The 18243-nt window shown below is 39.8% G+C and overlaps 3 protein-coding genes across 10 annotated transcripts in view; 1 reads left to right on the top strand and 2 right to left on the bottom strand.

Annotated features, from left to right (window-relative positions):
- The window catches only part of LOC121718789 (zinc finger protein 708-like), a 712111-nt gene that overhangs the window by 102317 nt on the left and 591551 nt on the right, over nt 1–18243 (top strand). For 5 of the 7 annotated variants that reach the window (XM_042103954.1, XM_042103953.1, XM_042103952.1 and 2 more), the window contains exon 8: nt 10722–10853. In XM_042103954.1, coding sequence (XP_041959888.1) covers nt 10722–10853 — 132 coding nt within the window. Of the gene's footprint in view, nt 1–10721; nt 10854–12574; nt 13012–16153; nt 17864–18243 lie in introns of those variants that run through there. The other 2 variants (XM_042103955.1, XM_042103968.1) reach the window with 2 other exon arrangements.
- Nucleotides 1–18243, bottom strand: part of LOC121718874 (gastrula zinc finger protein XlCGF57.1-like) — a 404172-nt gene that overhangs the window by 184955 nt on the left and 200974 nt on the right. The window lies entirely within an intron of this gene.
- Nucleotides 1–18243, bottom strand: part of LOC121718943 (zinc finger protein 239-like) — a 627858-nt gene that overhangs the window by 533956 nt on the left and 75659 nt on the right. The gene's annotated exons all lie outside the window — the stretch shown is intronic.

The following is an 18243-nucleotide window of genomic DNA, read 5'->3' as shown; positions in this document are numbered from 1 at the left end:
CATTATGAAGGCCTGTAGCCTAAAACGACTCGTTGCCGTTTTGTGACATTAAGCTTTTTCACGTTAAGCCCCCCTCCCCCATCTTTCACAAGCAGTGGGGGAGCGCGGGGCACAAAGTAACACTTTTTGGAAGACAAAGGAGGGTTCTCCGCGCTTCTGTCGTTTGGCCACAAACCGTTGCAACCAGGCCAGGACAGATATTTTAGAGAGGAGAGACGCCGGTGCAGCTCAGATGTCTTCTTAATTTTCTTTATTCTTCAGTAAAAGCTGCAGAACATTATTAAACTTTGACTAACATTTCGATGTGTCGATGTTTTTGACTAACGAACATCGAAACGTTAGTCAAAGTTTAATAATGTTCTGCACCTTTTACTAAAGAATAAAGAAAATTAAGAAGACATCTGAGCTGCACCGGCGTCTCTCCTTCTCTTTTTGGCTTTGGCTAAATATTTCTAAAATCATTTGAGTTTCACTAGTCACATGTTTTAACAAGCAACACTTGTTATTGAACTAATAACAGACGTGTGTCGAAAATTGACTTTATTTTCCATACGGAGAAATAACATATGCAGAGTCTAACCAAGGTCAATCTTGCCAAAAAAGCCCTCAAACCTGAAAACACATGAGGCAAAAGTGCAAAACATCACAAAACTAACTAAACTAACACGCGCATATTTTTGTATTGCAATCATTGTAGCCTACAGTTGTAACAGCGCGTAACAGTCGTTTTACTCCCCGGATGCGCTCATTATAAAGAACGTTTAACGTGTCCCAAAAACAGCTATCAATTAATCACCAAACGTATTATAAACAAGTATTGCCAGGAGCAACACCTTGCAAAAAATTATAACAATAGGCCTAGGCCTTTATATGGCTCTGCTCCTGCCTAGATTCGAACTCAGAACTACCTGAAAGTTGCAGACCTGTTCTGGAAATACGTGCATTAACCCACTCGACCGTCAGACAACGCTATCTGCTTCGAGTAGGCCTATTGGGTAGGACTGTAGCCTACACTGGTTGCTGTGGCACAGTCTTGAGTGACCGAATTCGTTTTTCTTTGTCATATGAATGCTGTCATTTTGTTAACATTACTGTTAAGGAGATGCTGTAGGCAAAGTCTATATTTCAACCTCGTTAGTGTAGTAAAAAAAATCAGAACTATTCACAAGGTTTCTGGGCAGCATATTTATGTTCTGTTAGCAAGCGAACTTCTCATGACTACCGACAAAGTAGCCTACTGCCAGCTGACGAAGCTCTCATTTTAAAACATTACTGAGAGACAGACACTGTACAATCAAGAAATCTTGCCACTGAATCCAAAACTATGTTTAACATTATGTACAAGGCTTAGGCTACAGTGGACTAGCATGTTGCAGGGGCTGCTAAAAACACAGAGAAACGCACTGAAAACTCGGCCAATCACAGCCCTTGCTGTCGAATGCGCCGTCTGGTTCGACCGTGGAACTCCACAGCGGACTATGCTGCCCCCAAGCGGCTGCAGTTGTACTTACATTTCACCATTCACCATGATCGTGAATGAAGTGTCAATTTTTAACTGGGACCCACTGTATATTGTCTGATATGTACTCTGTTGGTCTGCTTAGTTTTACAGTGAATCCTATGTAAAGGTTTGAAAGGAACTTCAGCCTCAGACTTTCTCTTGGGAAACTGTTAGGCCTATTCATCTTCTCTAATGTAGCTGGCTAGACCATGTCATTGCCACACACCCAAGTGGGGGCAGAATTGGAAATGTGTCATAGAGTGAATGCATTGGTTGATTTGGTTAAAAAGTCACAGGTTAGGTTATTGATTATTATTGTAATGATGCTATTCATAAATAATTAGCGGTAAAGTAACTCAGACTTTAACAAAACATTTTTTTTTTAAAGGATATCGACTAATTATCGCTATCGTCAAAATCACAAAAAATATCGAGATATTATTTTTTGTCCATATCGCCCACCCCTAGCATTAAGTAATGTATTAACATAACCATAACCAATTAATTACATTTACACAGGACAGCTACCATAGATGGGGGTGGCAACAAATCAAAGAAAAACAAAACAAGCAAACAAAAAATTACAATTCTTCCAACTCATTAACATGTAAATGTAAATATAAATACATACATTGTACCAGTGGCAGCTGGTGGTTATGAAAATAACAGAGGGAAGGTGCGCTTGATTGGTGTTGGGAGGCATATAGGGCTGGGCGATATACCGAATATACTTGATACATTGCAGTTTGCTGTACGTGAGATACATTAAAGTGGTATATCGCAAATATCAAGTATTTCACCGTCATAATTTTTTTAAGCGGCAACGCTTACTTTGCAGTTTTGTGTCGCTATCTCTCCTAACCTCTCCCCCTCCCTCTCAGTAAAACGTGAACAACGCACGTCACCACATCTTGGCCTGCCACAGATTCCAGATTCATTGGCACGCCCCTTCCACGTGTAACATGTAAAAAAAAAGGGACAAATGTACTGGTCACACATGTGCGACTGGATGTAAAATTCAGTCGCATACTCTCAAATTTTTGGGTCGCAAAATGCAACCATTTGGTCGCAGTCTGGAGCCGTGTCCTCTGATATCCACCCAACCTGTTACTCCAACAGACACGCACGGACACACACATACCATTTCATCACCACACACACACACACACACACTATATAGTTTTTTAATTACAACTTTTAATTTATTCTTTACAGTTGAGCTGAGCACGAGGAATTTCATTACTTATAATCAGTAATGGGCAGTAACACGTTAGAAGTAACGCTTTACTGTAATCCAATTACTTTTTTCAAATAACTAGTAAGTAAGGGATTACAATTGTAAAAAACAGTAATTACATTACTTTTACTTTCCTGCAAGCAGCCTGCGTTACTGCGTTACTAAACCGTTATTTTTCCATAGGCAGTAAAAGAATTTGGGATTTTTCCTTATGGATTTTGCTTTGTGAGACTTAAAACCACATAACTTTCCGTGTCCCGCCGGCCGGACGGTTACCCCCCTCCCCCACCTCCCCCCAACATTCTAAATCAATTGTATGCACCATATTGCTATGTAGCATAGTAATGTTATACACCATTTCAAAACTTTGACTCTTGGGAATCCAAAAATGACAACTTTTTTCATGTACAATCTGTATAGTGCTTTACATTCTCAGATGAATCTTATTATGTCTCAATTAAATTTGATCCAAAATGCCCCCCTCCCCCCCTTCCGCTTTTGGTGCTACCCTGACTTCTGGCTGCAGTGTAGCTGCAGCACAATAAGTAGATGCAACATATTGGGTACTGAAATATTCACAAGAATCCATAGAAATTGAATCTTCATGTTGTGTTATCCAATATTAGTTGTACAGATGTATAGTCTATCTTATACACACTCATTGAACCAACAAAGTAAATGCAAAAATAGAGACATTTTCATTTATCATTCCATATTTCCATATCAATGACTGTAGTCATTCCATATCAGAACCCCTGAAGTATAATCCAAATACAAGCATAAAACCTCAAAGTGTTGCCTTTCATTTGAGACCAGGATTATGCTTCTACACAAAGGGGTTCATGTGCAGTAAGCATTTGATTGTCAGTATGCATTTTGGATAACAAAAAGTCCTATGGGGAGTATCCATAGGCATTTTACAAAACGCATGGGCATACCTTGGCAAATAATAGTCTAAAGCACTCATATTTTCATTCTATATTGATCTACTTTTGCACACAACTTCACAAGACCTGGTGCTAGGGCTCAGTTGTGTTTCTAAGGGATATCAAGAGACCTAGAGGGCTGAAATGTGGTCAGTTCAGAGATGCTTGTAATCCGGCAGAAAGAAAAAACTATGTTCTAGCCTCTGTAACTCTTTGTGAGTACATCACACATTTATTGTGACTGTTTCCTACGGAAACTAGAGGTTCTCAGCTTTCTATAGAGGTCCAACATTTGATGGTAGGCCCCAGAAGAGGTGGGAACAATGCCCTTGTAAATAGGCACAGTGCAATTTCAAGTCGTATTTTCGTGTTTCTGCAGCATTGTTTCATCCCTAACAGATAGTTGTTCTGTCACGTGGAAGAGCCGACTAAATATGTATAAGAAATGACAAATATTATAAGAATAACAAATAATCATATAGGCTACAGCTGTCGCCTACTTTGCCCAATTCCTGTTTGGTGTTGGAGAGAGGTCACTATTGGTTTTTATAGTTCACGTCACTATTTGCATGAGCCACGACTAGAGAGACTTGTGATAATATCAAACATGTTTGATATTGTCGTAACGGCAAAACTAGAAAAGGACTGACTCTGACTAGGGCTGGGATAAACTATTATTTTTTAAACGATTAATCTAGCAATTATTTTTTCGATGCATCGATTAATCTAACGATTCATTTTTTCAGTCCGATTCGATTTCGATTATCGATTATCTCCCATCTCCCCATTAATTCACTAATAGCAACTTATACATGTTTATTTACATATCTGAATGAAAAAACATGAATTCTTTAACATTGCAATATGCGTTTATTGCTTTTAAGATTACAAAATAAAAGACTATACAAGTGCAAAGTAATGCATTCTTAGTCAGAGGTAGCATTCAATAAAGTTCAGTAGTGTATGTGTAATTGAGTGCCTGTCATTTTAAGACGTGTGGGAATCCTTGCAATTAACATTAACACAGTTAAAAGGCTGCTGATGTGTGGATGCAATTCATAAGTAGTTAGTTCAAATAACGGTTCGTACTTCTCCTTTGGACAAGCACTTTTGAGTCTTGGAAAACACTTTTCCATTTACATCGGGATTTTGCAAACATTCAGAGTCAATAAAATGAGCCCTGCATGAATAACGAATACAAGCAGCTGCAAGTAAGCATGCTAAACTTGACATCCAAACAGTATTATAACGTTAGCTTTGAGATACTGCTTGATTGTATACTGTAACTTAACTTAGTTTAGTCTCCTCAATGTACTATGTTGTGATAAGACCTTAGCAGAGTTTAACTTTAATGCAGCAGTTTTGAACAAATTTGCGCAGTATGGTCACGATGCTAAGCGGATTTAATAGCAATTTAGCCCACTGTGTTCTATGCAGTGCTTCTATGTGGCAACAACAATCCTTCAACAATCGTGAATATTTTGTTAAATGCACATGCAGAGGAGGAGCAGCAGCGGGCTCGTTACGAGAGAGAGCGGGCGGGGCGAGGAAAGGCTGTGTGAGTAAAAAGTGCAGCTCAATGAAATTATTTTATCTTATCTTTAATTTAAATAGTAGGCCTACAACATAGAACATCCACGTGTGGTGGCCGGTTTTGATTTCGTGGTGCCCAGCCACAGATTAGTCAACGTATGGAAAACAATGAAGGTGTAAGATTAAAAATATTTAGCAGCACACGTTATGCTTGACGAATCGACGCTCATATTTTGCGTCGACGTATTTTTTGCGTCGATTTCATCGATTACGTCGACGCGTTGTCCCAGCCCTAACTCTGACTGACTTAGAACTGCTAAGATTTGCACCTTACACTTAACGATCTAGTTGACGGGAGCGCGCCACGATTCCAGTACAACTCACATGATTTCTGTCTGACTTTGGAAATTTAGTCGCCGACTGTGAAAACAATTGTGCCGTTTTGCTCCCATAGAAACAAATTACGTTGCTCTATCTTGTTAGTAATCTAAGATCTTTGCCTTAAGTGCTTATGCCTCATTCTAATTCTAAGTCTCTATGGTAACTCTTACAGGTGCATCAAAATATCCACACGGAACACAACAGAATGATGAACTCAACCTGCATCTCCTAGAAGGACTGTACCACTGTGCAGTCTGCAGGAAGAGTTTCACAGCCCTGAAAGAACTCAAGAAACACCAGAAAAGGCACTTTTGTGTCGTTAGTCAGAACACTGGCAAAGAACACTGTGGAAAGATGTTTACGTACATTTCAGGTCTTAAAACTCATATGCTGACTCACAATGGAAAGAAGACTCATGTATGTGCCCAGTGTGGAAAAGCTTTTTCACAAATGTCATCTCTTAAAAACCATATACTTATTCACACTGGAGAAAAGCCTCATAAATGTGCCCAGTGTGGAAAAGCATTTAAAAGGGCCACAACTCTTAAAATCCATATGCTTACTCACACTGGAGAGAAGCCTCATCAATGTGCCCAGTGTGGAAAAGCATTTAAACAAATGTCAAAGCTTAACCGTCACATGCATATTCACACTGGAGAGAAGGCTCATCAATGTGCCCAGTGTGGAAAAGGTTTTTATGAAACATCATCTCTTAAAAACCACATGCGAACACACACTGGAGAGAAGGCTCATCAATGTGCCCAGTGTGGAAAAGGTTTTTATCAAACATCAACTCTTAAAATCCATATGCTTACTCACACTGGAGAGAAGCCTCATCAATGTGCCCAGTGTGGAAAAGCATTTACACAAATGTCAACTCTTAAAATCCATATGATTACTCACACTGGAGAGAGGGCTCATATATGTGCCCAGTGTGGAAAAGCTTTTTATCAAACATCAGCTCTTAAAAGCCATATGCTTACTCACACTGGAGAAAAGCCTCATCAATGTGCCCAATGTGGAAAAGCATTTACAGAAATGTCAAGTCTTAGGACCCATATGTTTACACACACTGGAGAGAAGGCTCATCAATGTGCCCAGTGTGGAAAAGGTTTTTATCGACCATCAGCTCTTAAAAGCCATATGCTTACTCACACTGGAGAGAAGGCTCATCAATGTGCCCAATGTGGAAAATGTTTTTATCAAATATCAACTCTTAAACGCCATATGCGAACACACACTGGAGAGAAGCCTCATCAATGTGCCCAGTGTGGAAAAGGTTTTTATCAAACGTCAACTCTTAAACGCCATATGCTTACTCACACTGGAGAGAAGGCTCATCAATGTGCCCAGTGTGGAAAAGGTTTTTGTCAAACATCAACTCTTAAAATCCATATGCTTACTCACACTGGAGAGAAGCCTCATATATGTGCCCAGTGTGGAAAAGGTTTTTATCAAATATCAACTCTTAAAAGCCATATGGTAACTCACACTGGAGAGAAGCCTCATCAATGTGCCCAGTGTGAAAAAGCATTTACACACATGTCAAGTCTTAAGACCCATATGCTTTCTCACTCTGGAGAGAAGCCTCATCAATGTGCCCAGTGTGGAAAAGGTTTTTATCAAACATCAACTCTTAAACGCCATATGCGAACACACACTGGAGAAAAGCCTCATAAATGTGCCTAGTGTGGAAAAGCATTTGAATGGACCACAACTCTTAAACACCACATGCTAAGACACACTGAAGAGACAGGTCATAAATGTGCCCCGTGTGGAAATTGTTTTCTATTTGCTTCAACTCTTAGATCCCATATGCTTACACATACGGGAGAGAAACCTCATGAATTGCGTTTCTAATCCTGGTTCTAATTACCCTGGAAATTCAGAGTTCTCGCGAGAGCACAATGGAATTGTCTCTGCGAGACACTCTGGCAATGAGCAATGATGCACGTTACTTTTACCCTAACATTCTGGGGAACCAGCTAAACTGATGAAGACAGCGCTGCAACGTTGGAGGACAGTACACATTGGTCGTAGTGTTATCCGATTGTGTCGAAGTCCTAAATCATTCAGAGTAAACATGGTCTAGTGTTATCCAATTGCGTGCAGTGAGATTTTTAAATGCATGGTTGTTGCCGCCCGTCGAGTTGGGCCATTACATTGTTCGTGGCCAGACCCTTAATCTTTCTAGATTACCAGGGTCTGGAATCTCCAGGCTAGGTTCTAATATGGCATCGGTGCCAATGCAAATGATGTTAAAAACATTGAATAACAATGGATATTGGTGCCTCATTTTGTAATTATGTACACTTGAAAACCTCATAAATGTGACCAATGGCATATCTAATATCCACTTGCGAACTTTCAATGGAGAGAAGCATCATCAATGTGCCCAGTGTAGAAAATCCTTTAAACAAATGTCAAATCTTAGGACCCATATGCTAACTCACACTGGAGAGAAGCCTCATGTTTGTGATCAGTGTTGCAAAGCCTTTGATAACATCTCAGGTCTTAAACGCCACATGCTAGTACACACATGAGAAGCCTCGTAAATGTGACCAGTGTGAAAAAGCTTTTTGACCCTGGACACGCCTAGACTCGAACCCGCGAACAGCAGAACCTTGGATTGGGAGACCCAGGCAGAACCCGCGAACAGCAGAACCTCGGATTGGGAGACCCAGGCTACTAACTCTCAGGCCACTCTTGAGGGGTCGGGGAGTGAGGTTTACCACACGTTCCACATTATTGTCTGATTGTTTCTCTGAATAAATTTGCTGCTAATCAAGGTTAATTTTCTTCATCTTGTTTCATTGTGAGTATGTTAAATCACCAAAATATGATTTGTGTTTTTCTTTTTTGTTTTGTTTTGATTTTTGTTTGTTTGTTTTTTACTTCAAAACTTTACTTCAACTTTTATGGGAGGTGTAGCCTATACAACTCATGATTGAAGTCAATATCAAGGTAACTTTATTGTCCCCGAGGGGCAATTAATTGCACAGCCAGCAGACAGATATAAGGACAAGGCACACAACAATACATATAATTATAAGTCGATTGTTTTTTTTGTTTTTTCATGGACAGAGAACCAAACCAGATAAAACAGAAGGTTAAAACATTCAATAAAACAGGAATAGAACATTCTCATATAAGTGGGGTCAATGTTAAAATTCCTCAGTTTGCGATAAAAGTACATGCTCTGATGGGCTTTGGCACAAACTGCATCAGTATATGAATCAAAAAATAGCTTGCTATCAATAGTTATGCCAAGGTAGTTATACTCTTGTACTATCTCAACTGGTTGACCATCAATGATAGTGGGGGGGGAAGAGGAGGACATTGCTTCCTAAAATCAATAATTAGTTCCTTAGTCTTTGCCCCATTTATGTTTAAAAAGGAGCGCTTACACCAATCATTAAAATCCTTCACTATTGGTCCATGGTCAATCACAGTGTTATTCTGCAAGCTTAAAAACCTGTTTTCCATCATTTGTGTATAAAACAAAGAGGAGAGGGGAGAGGACACATTTTTGGGTGGAGCTAGTAGAAGATAAAAGATTGCCAGATAAAACACTGTTAACTTTAACCCTTTGGGATCTGGAGGTTAAAAAGTTAACTAACCAAGCTATTAGCCCAGGGTTGATGTTGTGTGTCTTTAAAAGTCTGTCTGCTAAAATAAGGGGTTGAATGCAATTAAAAGCTGATGAAAAATCAATAAATAGTAGTCATACAATATTCTTTGCCTCTTCCAGGTGGTTAAAGAGATAGAGATAGACAGATAGATAGTTTATTGATCCCCAAGGGGAATTTCAAGGTCTCGGTAGCATACAGACATCACACACAACATGCACTTACAGCAGAAAAAGTAATACACATATAAGAAAACTCCACTGTGCACTAGAGACAGTAGAAGATAAACATGATACTATACTAAATACTAAATATACTATAAAAACTAAATCAAATATCAACAAAAAAATGGTTAAAAACTGTGTTGAGCAGGCTGCAGGTCATTATCAACGTATAACTTATAAACGTATAAACTACCAGAGACTGTTTTTGTAGTCACATTGTTTCAAATTTCCTATGATGATGCATCATTCCACAAAATGGTTTGTTTTCTCCATCATCAAGTTATTCAATTAGGCTAAACATAACCTTAACTCAAAACAGCTGTTAGGACTATGCACATGCAGCCATGCTTAAATTCTTCTTACTGCACATTTATTATAATATAATTAGGGCTGTCAAACTGTTTTTAAATGAATCGCTAATAATTCAAAATGTCGGTGTCCACCACTCTAGTTCATCCAAAACAAACCAGAAAAGGGACTCAAAGTGCTAAATACCGGAATTTTCCTTTAACAATGTAAAGCAATTCTCACCAGTGTATCTTCATTGGGAATCGAATGAAAGCAAAGAAAGTTACTTTAAGAACTTGATTTTAAGACGCATTTGATTATTTCTACTTAAATTTCAAACGATGTGCAGCGGACCTGAGGCAACACAATGTATTCAGAAATATAAGTATAAGTATACAGTATATACTCTTTTGATCCCGTGAGGGAAATTTGGGCTGCATTTATCCCAATCTGTGAATTAGTGAAACACACTCAGCACACAATGAACACACAGTGAGGTGAAGCACACACTAATCCCGGTGCAGTGAGCTGCCTGCAACAACAGCGGTGCTCGGGGAGCAGTGAGGGGGTTAGGTGCCTTGCTCAAGGGCACTTCAGCCGCTTCCTACTGGTCAGGGTTCGAACCGGCAACCCTCCGGTTTCAAGTCCGAAATGCTAACCTAGGGCCATGGCTACCCCATTCCAGGTCAGTTCCAGGTCATTTAATGTTATGGAAAGTCATCTGCAATTGGAATTATGCCTAGAAGAAATAAAACTACAGATATTGATAATAAACTAAATATATAGTTAAATTTCATGGTCAAATTTGTTTTATCACTCGAAAAGGCAATTCATGCATTCGACCATTGGTTTAGGCATTTTATTGTAAGAACAAAGTACCAGTTCAGGCACTGTCACTGTTTTAAAAGTATCGATTTAGCACTGGTATCGAATAAAACCCAAACGATACCCAACCCTACTTTTAAGAGACGTCAATCACTGCCATACATTCATACCCCACAGACCCCGTGTCTCTGGCCCAGATGAAGAGGGTATCAGTGGTGCTGGTGGACTGCTGTAGACCACAAGGACGACGAGGGAAGGAGGAGGAGATGCAGATGCTGACCAACAGAGATGCACATCAGATCGAGACCAGTAAGATTCCACACAAACACACACACACACACACGCACACACATATTCCCCTATTACAAGTTGATTTACCATCAAACTGGCTTAAAAGGTGTTATATTAAAGGGGAATTCCAGAATTAAAACAACCTAGGGTCTATTTTCAAACCTCTATGAAGCCAATATGATGGTAAACAAACCTCTACAAAGCCAATATGATGGTAAACAAACCTCTATGGAGCCAATATGATGGTAAACAAACCTCTACGAAGTCAATATGATGGTAAACAAACCTCTACAAAGCCAATATGATGGTAAACAAACCTCTACAAAGTCAATATGATGGTAAACAAACCTCTATGAAGCCAATATGATGGTAAACAAACCTCTACAAAGCCAATATGATGGTAAACAAACGTGTAATGGTAGCCTGGCTAACGTCAGACCTCATCTCATTGAGACGGGGTCTGGGAACTAGACATTAATTTTCTCGTATTTGAAACGTGGTTTACGAATGCCCAGAGCCGTTTATTGGGCGCTACGAATGTCTATCAAATGCGTCTGTACGTAGCTCATAACGGCTTCGGTGTGTTGTCATCGTCTTGCTGCCCTCCCTCCGTTCTGTGATTGGTCCCCTAACTGAGTCGCCTGGCTAATGTCATACCCTCATCTCAAATGAGATGGGGTCTGGGAACTAGGCATTCATTTTCTCGTATTTGAAACGTGGTTTACGAATGCCCAGAGCCGTTTATTGGGCGCGACAAATGTCTATCAAATGCGTCTGTACGTGGCTCATAACGGCTACGGTGTGTCGTCATCGTCTTACTGACCTCCCTCCGTTCTGTGATTGGTCCCCTAACTGAGGCGAAAATTTGCTCCATGGAATTAAAATTGTGCGCGTAAGGCAGCATGGGAAAACCCAGGCTAGTGTAATAGGGGAATCTCGCAAGAGCCATAAATCATTTACTTTGTCAGTAAATGCAGCTCTTTGGAGATTTTGCCTGTTGTTAGTCCTTCGTCTCCAAAAGAAAGCCACGTTCATGCCCCTAGACTGCAGTGCTGTAGCTGCCTGGCTGCTTTAGCTGTTGACACTAGCAACTCAAGCTAGGTCTCTTTTTTTTTTCATACCGACAATTCTTGGGGACCTCGAGAAACAATGCGGAAATCTATGTGATAAAATGGCTGGAGATTCCTTTAAGGATTGTTTTCAAACTATTTGAAGTGGAATGTACTGTGTCTTAATCTGGTCAGTGGTAATAATGATAAATATAAGTGTACTCTTTTGATCCCTATTTCTACTTCAATTTCAAACGATGTGCAGCGGACCTGAGGCAACACAATGTATTCAGAAATATAAGTATAAGTATACAGTATATACTCTTTTGATCCCGTGAGGGAAATTTGGTCTCTGCATTTATCCCAATCTGTGAATTAGTGAAACACACTCAGCACACAGTGAACACACAGTGAGGTGAAGCACACACTAATCCCGGTGCAGTGAGCTGCCTACTTCATCAGCGGCGCTCGGGGAGCAATGAGGGGTTACGTACCTTGCTCAAGGGCACTTCAGCCGCTTCCTACTGGTCAGGGTTCGAACCGGCAAACCCTTCGGTCACAAGTCCGAAACGCTAACCAGTAGGCCACCGCTGCCCCCAAATGATAATAATGATTAAGTGGAATATACTGTGTCTTCATAATGAATTTTTGATGTGGTACGTCGGTCATTGCATATGGTAACTCTTTCAGGGGTATCAGATGATCCAGATACAACACAACAGAAGATCCATGGACAGCATGATGAACTCGACCTGCAACTCGAAGGAAGGCTGCACCACTGTCTGCAGGAGGAGTTTCACGGCCCTGAGAGAACTTGAGAAACATCTGCAAACACACTCTGTTGATGCGAATGAAAATGAGATAAGAATAAGAATGAGAACTGGCAAAAAGCTGCACACATGTACCCAGTGTGGAAAAGCTTTTCCACAAAGTTCAACTCTGAAATTACATATGCTAACACACACTGGAGAGAAGCCACATACATGTGCCCAGTGTGGAAAAGCTTTTTCACAAATTTCAAATCTGAAATTCCATATGCTAACACACACTGGAGAGAAGCCTCATAAATGTGCTGAGTGTGGGAAAGCTTTTTCACGAATTCCAGAATTTAAAGCTCATATGTTAAAACACAAAGGAGAGAAGCCTCACAAATGTGTACAGTGTGGAAAAGCTTTTTTAAACATTTCAAAACTTAAATCCCATATGCTAATACACACTGGTGAGACGCCTCATAAATGTGCCCAGTGTGGGAAAGGTTTTCATTCGATGGCACATCTTAAATCCCACATGTTCATACACAACGGAGAGAGGCCTCGCAAACGTGTCCAGTGTGGAAGAGCTTTTTCACACATTTCAACTCTGAAAAGGCACATGCTTGTACACACTGGTGGGAAGCCTCATAAATGTGTCCAGTGTGGGAAATCTTTTGCACAAATTCCACATCTTAAATCCCATATGTTAATACACGCCAGAGAGAAGCCTCATGAATGTGTCCAGTGTGGAAAAGCTTTTTCAAAAATGTCAACTCTTGAAAGCCACATGCTTATACACTAGGGCTGTAATATACATTTACAAATGTACAAGAGGGATAAACATTAGGTGCTGTTTGTCCAGAGTGTTTATTATTTTATGTTGTCTGGTTTATTATAATCAGTGCATTGTTTTTGCTGAATAAAACACAGTGATGGGTTATCTTTTGCTGAATAAAACACAGCGATGGGTTATCTTGTGTAGGTACAATTGCTCTTCAAAAAGGGCTAACTTTGAGAAAACAGAAAACATTCCTGATAACTATTAAAAAAAAGCCTTTGATCAAAATTGGCCACATGCCAACGCATTTCAACTGTAGACCCTTTCAACAATAAAAACAAAAACAATGCTTGAACATTCTATTTGGTTCCCAATCTACTTCCTCTGCATTAAGATAACATAATGGAATGTTAAAACGGAAGCCTTGTGGGGCCACCTATGATGCTGATGATGGAACTCTCTTGAAAGGGTCTATACAGTTTTCATCAGGGCCTGCCAGACACACACAGCACAGATGAGGACATTTACCAGGTAGAGAGGTAAGACCTAAGTCCCACCCCCAAACATTAACAACAACAACTAGGTAAGTGAAAAGACGTATTATCTCATCACAGCCAAACACATACTGAGCTGTCCACGGGACCGCAAGGGAAACGCAGATGACTGAATCCAGATAGTGGTGTTTGCACAAAGCTATTTACTGCACTTAAATATTATTATGCATGCACATACCAAAGACATACTTACTGATGATATGTCTAAGAACAAAACCAAAAAAGTGTTAGAACAGACATACCAAAATGAAGCCAAATACTACTCAAGTTGACCTTAATTACTCACAACAAATAAAGGGACCCCCTTACTATGTGACGCTTATGTTACGTTTATGAAGACGAGCTGGATATTGGATAACATAGCCAGAGAATGTCTAATAAGGGCTCTGACATAGCCTATACGAAGCTACACTCCAGTCCAGAGGGTGGCGATAATGCACCATAGCTGGCTTCCATTCGCCATGGCAATAAAGAAGGAGTACCAGCAGCGTTGACTGTAGAAAAGTAAATAAAACTCCGCGAGGATTAATATTTCTTTACGTTTTGTGCCATCAAACAGCATGCACGACAGTTGCCAGTTAATGTTGTTTTGTTTTGTTTACTTATATAAGAAGAAATTATCTTGAAAGGCATTCTATTGTTTTTATGTTTGTCTGACTACATAGGCCTGGCCTAGCCTAGAAAACTTTGAATGGGATCTCCCTTGATGCGTTGGAAACATGGATCTCCGACTTAAGTTAAGTTCTGGCTGTAACGTTAACGCTAGAGAAACGCAGCAGGTTGACCTGCTGAACGTGATGGTGAAAGAAGAAGATATCAAAGAGGAGGAATGTGGTCATACGATTGCATTTCAACGCGATGAAGAAAATCCCTTTGCAGAGTTTCAACGTAGAACTGAAACCGACTTTGCAGAGTCCAACGCTTTACAGACTACAGCGGAGATTGAAGTGAAGATTGAAGAGGACGATGATGATCAAGAGCCCGATTTTCTGGTGGAGAGTAAGTCCTTTCTAATACCACTAGCCAAAACACACACATGTGCATCTTAGTTAATTGTCATATAGTGACATGAAAGTTATTGTGTGTAAAGTACAGTGTTTTTCGACCTTTTTTGTGCCACGGCACACTTTTGACACTTAAAATGTTCCACGGCACACTAACATCCTGTGTGAAGAAAAAATAAACATACCATAGCCTAAAATTGCAAATAATACACAGATATGGCCTTATTATGGATTCTATGCAAGACCTACTCAATAAAACAAGCGCCCTCTGTTTCATTTGTAGGTGACTATATCTAATTTAATTGTTGTTATGAACTGGATATGTGATGATTCTGAGAATACTGGATATGAGGCCCCCGTTGTACAATGCCTGCATACGACAAATAGTGCAATCATACAATCAATGAGAGCATGTGGTTATAAATTCTTTGATGCAACAGTTGCTTTTCTAGACCAGTGAGTGACATTTGGGTTATTTTCTGAGGCACACCTGATGATCTCTCACGGCACACTAGTGTGCCCCGGCACAGTGGTTGAAAAACACTGGTAAAGTAGACTAACTAGAATTTTCCTTCATCAACATTCAAAGTAGGCCCCAAGACCTCTGTCCTCAATCTTTCTTCAAATTAATATTAATTTCGACAGACATTGATACAAGAAACAAAATGCCTTTAACTTTTGCTGACTCTTTACCATCTGTTCCATAAAGATGTTTGTGATTTGGACCCCAAATGCCCTTTTATTATCATAATTTCTTAATATCACACTATATAATATGGTGTCATGACATAGGCTAATGATGATGGATGGGATCCACGGAACATTTTGGAACCACAAAAAATTAAGAACCCCTGCCCTATGCCACGATGCAGTGTCGTGAAAAAGTATGTGAATCCCTGCTAAAGTTGACTATCTTCTCTTTTGGAAATTGGTCTTAATGCCTTAATAAGACAAAATGAAGACAAAACCTTTAAGGACATGTACAAAATACATACATAATGCATTACAAAAAAGAAAGAAAAGACACCAGGGAAGGTGAACACTTTTGCACTTTTTTTTTTAAAAGCATTTATTTCTTATTGTATTTAATCCAGATACAACAGAAGATCCACGGACAGAATGATGAAATCAACCTGCAACTCCCTCATTCTAACTCTCTGTCTCTATGGTGACTCTTACAGGTGCATCAGGATATCCACACGGAACACAACAGAAGATCCATGGACAGAATGATGAACTCAACCTGCAACTCAAAAGAAAGCTGCACCACTGCACCGTCTGCAGGAAGAGTTTCATAGTCTTGAGAAACCTTAAGAAACATCAGAAAACACATGATGAACTCAACAAGCAAATACACACTGGAGAGAAGCTCCATAATTGTCCCCAGTGTGGAAAAGGTTTTTCACACCCCTTAATGCTTAAATACCACCTGCTAAAACATGCGTTACAGAATCTATATGAATGTTCCCAGTGTGGAAAAGGTTTTTCACACACATCAAGTCTTTCACGCCATAAGCTTGTACACAAAGGGGAGAAGCCGCATAAAAGACTCGTGAGAGAGAGGCGTCATAAATGTTCCCTGTGTGGAAAAGGTTTTGCACTCCTCCAAACATTTAAACGCCACATGTTAACACATACTGGAGAGAAGCTTCATCAATGTTCCCTGTGTGGAAAAGGTTTTTCACACCTCCTAACATTTAAACGCCACATGCTAACACATACGGGAGAGAAGCTTCATCAATGTTCCCAGTGTGGAAAAGGTTTTTCACACACGTCAAGTCTTTCACGCCACATGCGTTTACACAAAGGAGAGAAGCCTCTTGAAAGACACACGGTAGAGAAGCCTCTTGAAAGACACACGGTAGAGAAGCCTCATAAATGCTCCCTGTGTGGAAAAAGTTTTTTACACACGTCAAGTCTTTCGCGCCACATGCGTTTACACAAAGGCAAAATCCAATATAAATGTTCTTGTTGTGAAAAAGTATTTGAACAATACAAAATTTTTAAAACCCATATGCAAACTCACATTGGAGAGAAACCTCATAAATGTATCCACTGTCAAAAAGCTTTTGACAAAAGCTCAAATCTCAAAATCCATATGCAAACTCACACTGGAGAGAAGCCTCATAAATGTATCCACTGTGAAAAAGCATTTTCACAATCCAATAATCTTAAAACCCATATGCGAACTCACACTGGAGAGAAGCCTTATATATGTATCCACTGTGAAAGAGCTTTTACACAAAAGTCAACTCTTCAAGCCCATATTCTGACTCACACTAGAGAGAAGCGTCGTAAACGTATCCACTGTGGAAGAGGTTTTAAAGAAAGTTCAACTTTTAAAACCCATACGCAAACTCACACTGGAGAGAAGGCTCATCAATGCACCCAGTGTGAAAAAGTTTTTCTAAACCACGCAGATGTCAAACACCACATGCTTAAACACACTAGAGAGGAGCATTATGTGTGCTCCGCATGTGGAAAAGCCTTTGCTCACCTTTCAACTCTTAAAGCGCACATCTTCATACATACGGGAAAGAAGCCTCACGTATGCACTCAGTGTGGGAAAGGATTTTCACAAATCTCAAGTCTTCAGACTCACAAGCTAATTCACACTAGAAAGGCCTCAATTCAACCTGCAACTGAGCCTAAATCTACACTAGCGCATTTTCAAACATCAAGTCCAGGTTCCCTCCCCTGATTGGTTGTGCTTGTATCACATGACGATAGCCATGTGCTCCGTTTCCACAAGTAATAAAACATCCTCTCCACCGCTGGTCAGTCAATATGAATATGGATTAACTTACTTCAAAAGACACTACGTTACTGTTGTTGTGTATATAACTTATTGTAACTGTGTATGTTAAATAAATCCCTCTTGATCATTAGAAGCACTGTGTACTGTTCTGTCCACTGTGACACTGTGCAATGTCCACTGTGTATTAAATGTCCATCACACAAGGTACTTTGTTCACACTAGAGAGGCCTCAACCCAGGCTACATCTACACTAGCACATTTTTTTTCCGTTTGAATCCAGCAGATGTTTGTTTGAGATGGGGTCTGGGAACTAGATATTCATTTTCTCGTATTTGAAACGAGAAAATGAATATTATGAATTTTTGAAAAAAATTCCAAACAAACAAATTGGTGTCTTCTTTTATGAACAAAATCTGTGAACAATTAACAGCCAACAAACTCTCAGCACAGTCAAACCAAAGTTAAGTCGTGTTGAAAAGAGGCTGAACCTTACAAACGATTTACTTTCATAGA

This window comes from Alosa sapidissima, chromosome 9 (assembly GCF_018492685.1).
Source record: "Alosa sapidissima isolate fAloSap1 chromosome 9, fAloSap1.pri, whole genome shotgun sequence".
Lineage (NCBI taxonomy): Eukaryota > Metazoa > Chordata > Actinopteri > Clupeiformes > Clupeidae > Alosa > Alosa sapidissima.
The sequence above is the reverse complement of the archived record's forward strand: the minus strand, read 5'-3'. Positions and strand labels throughout refer to the sequence as shown.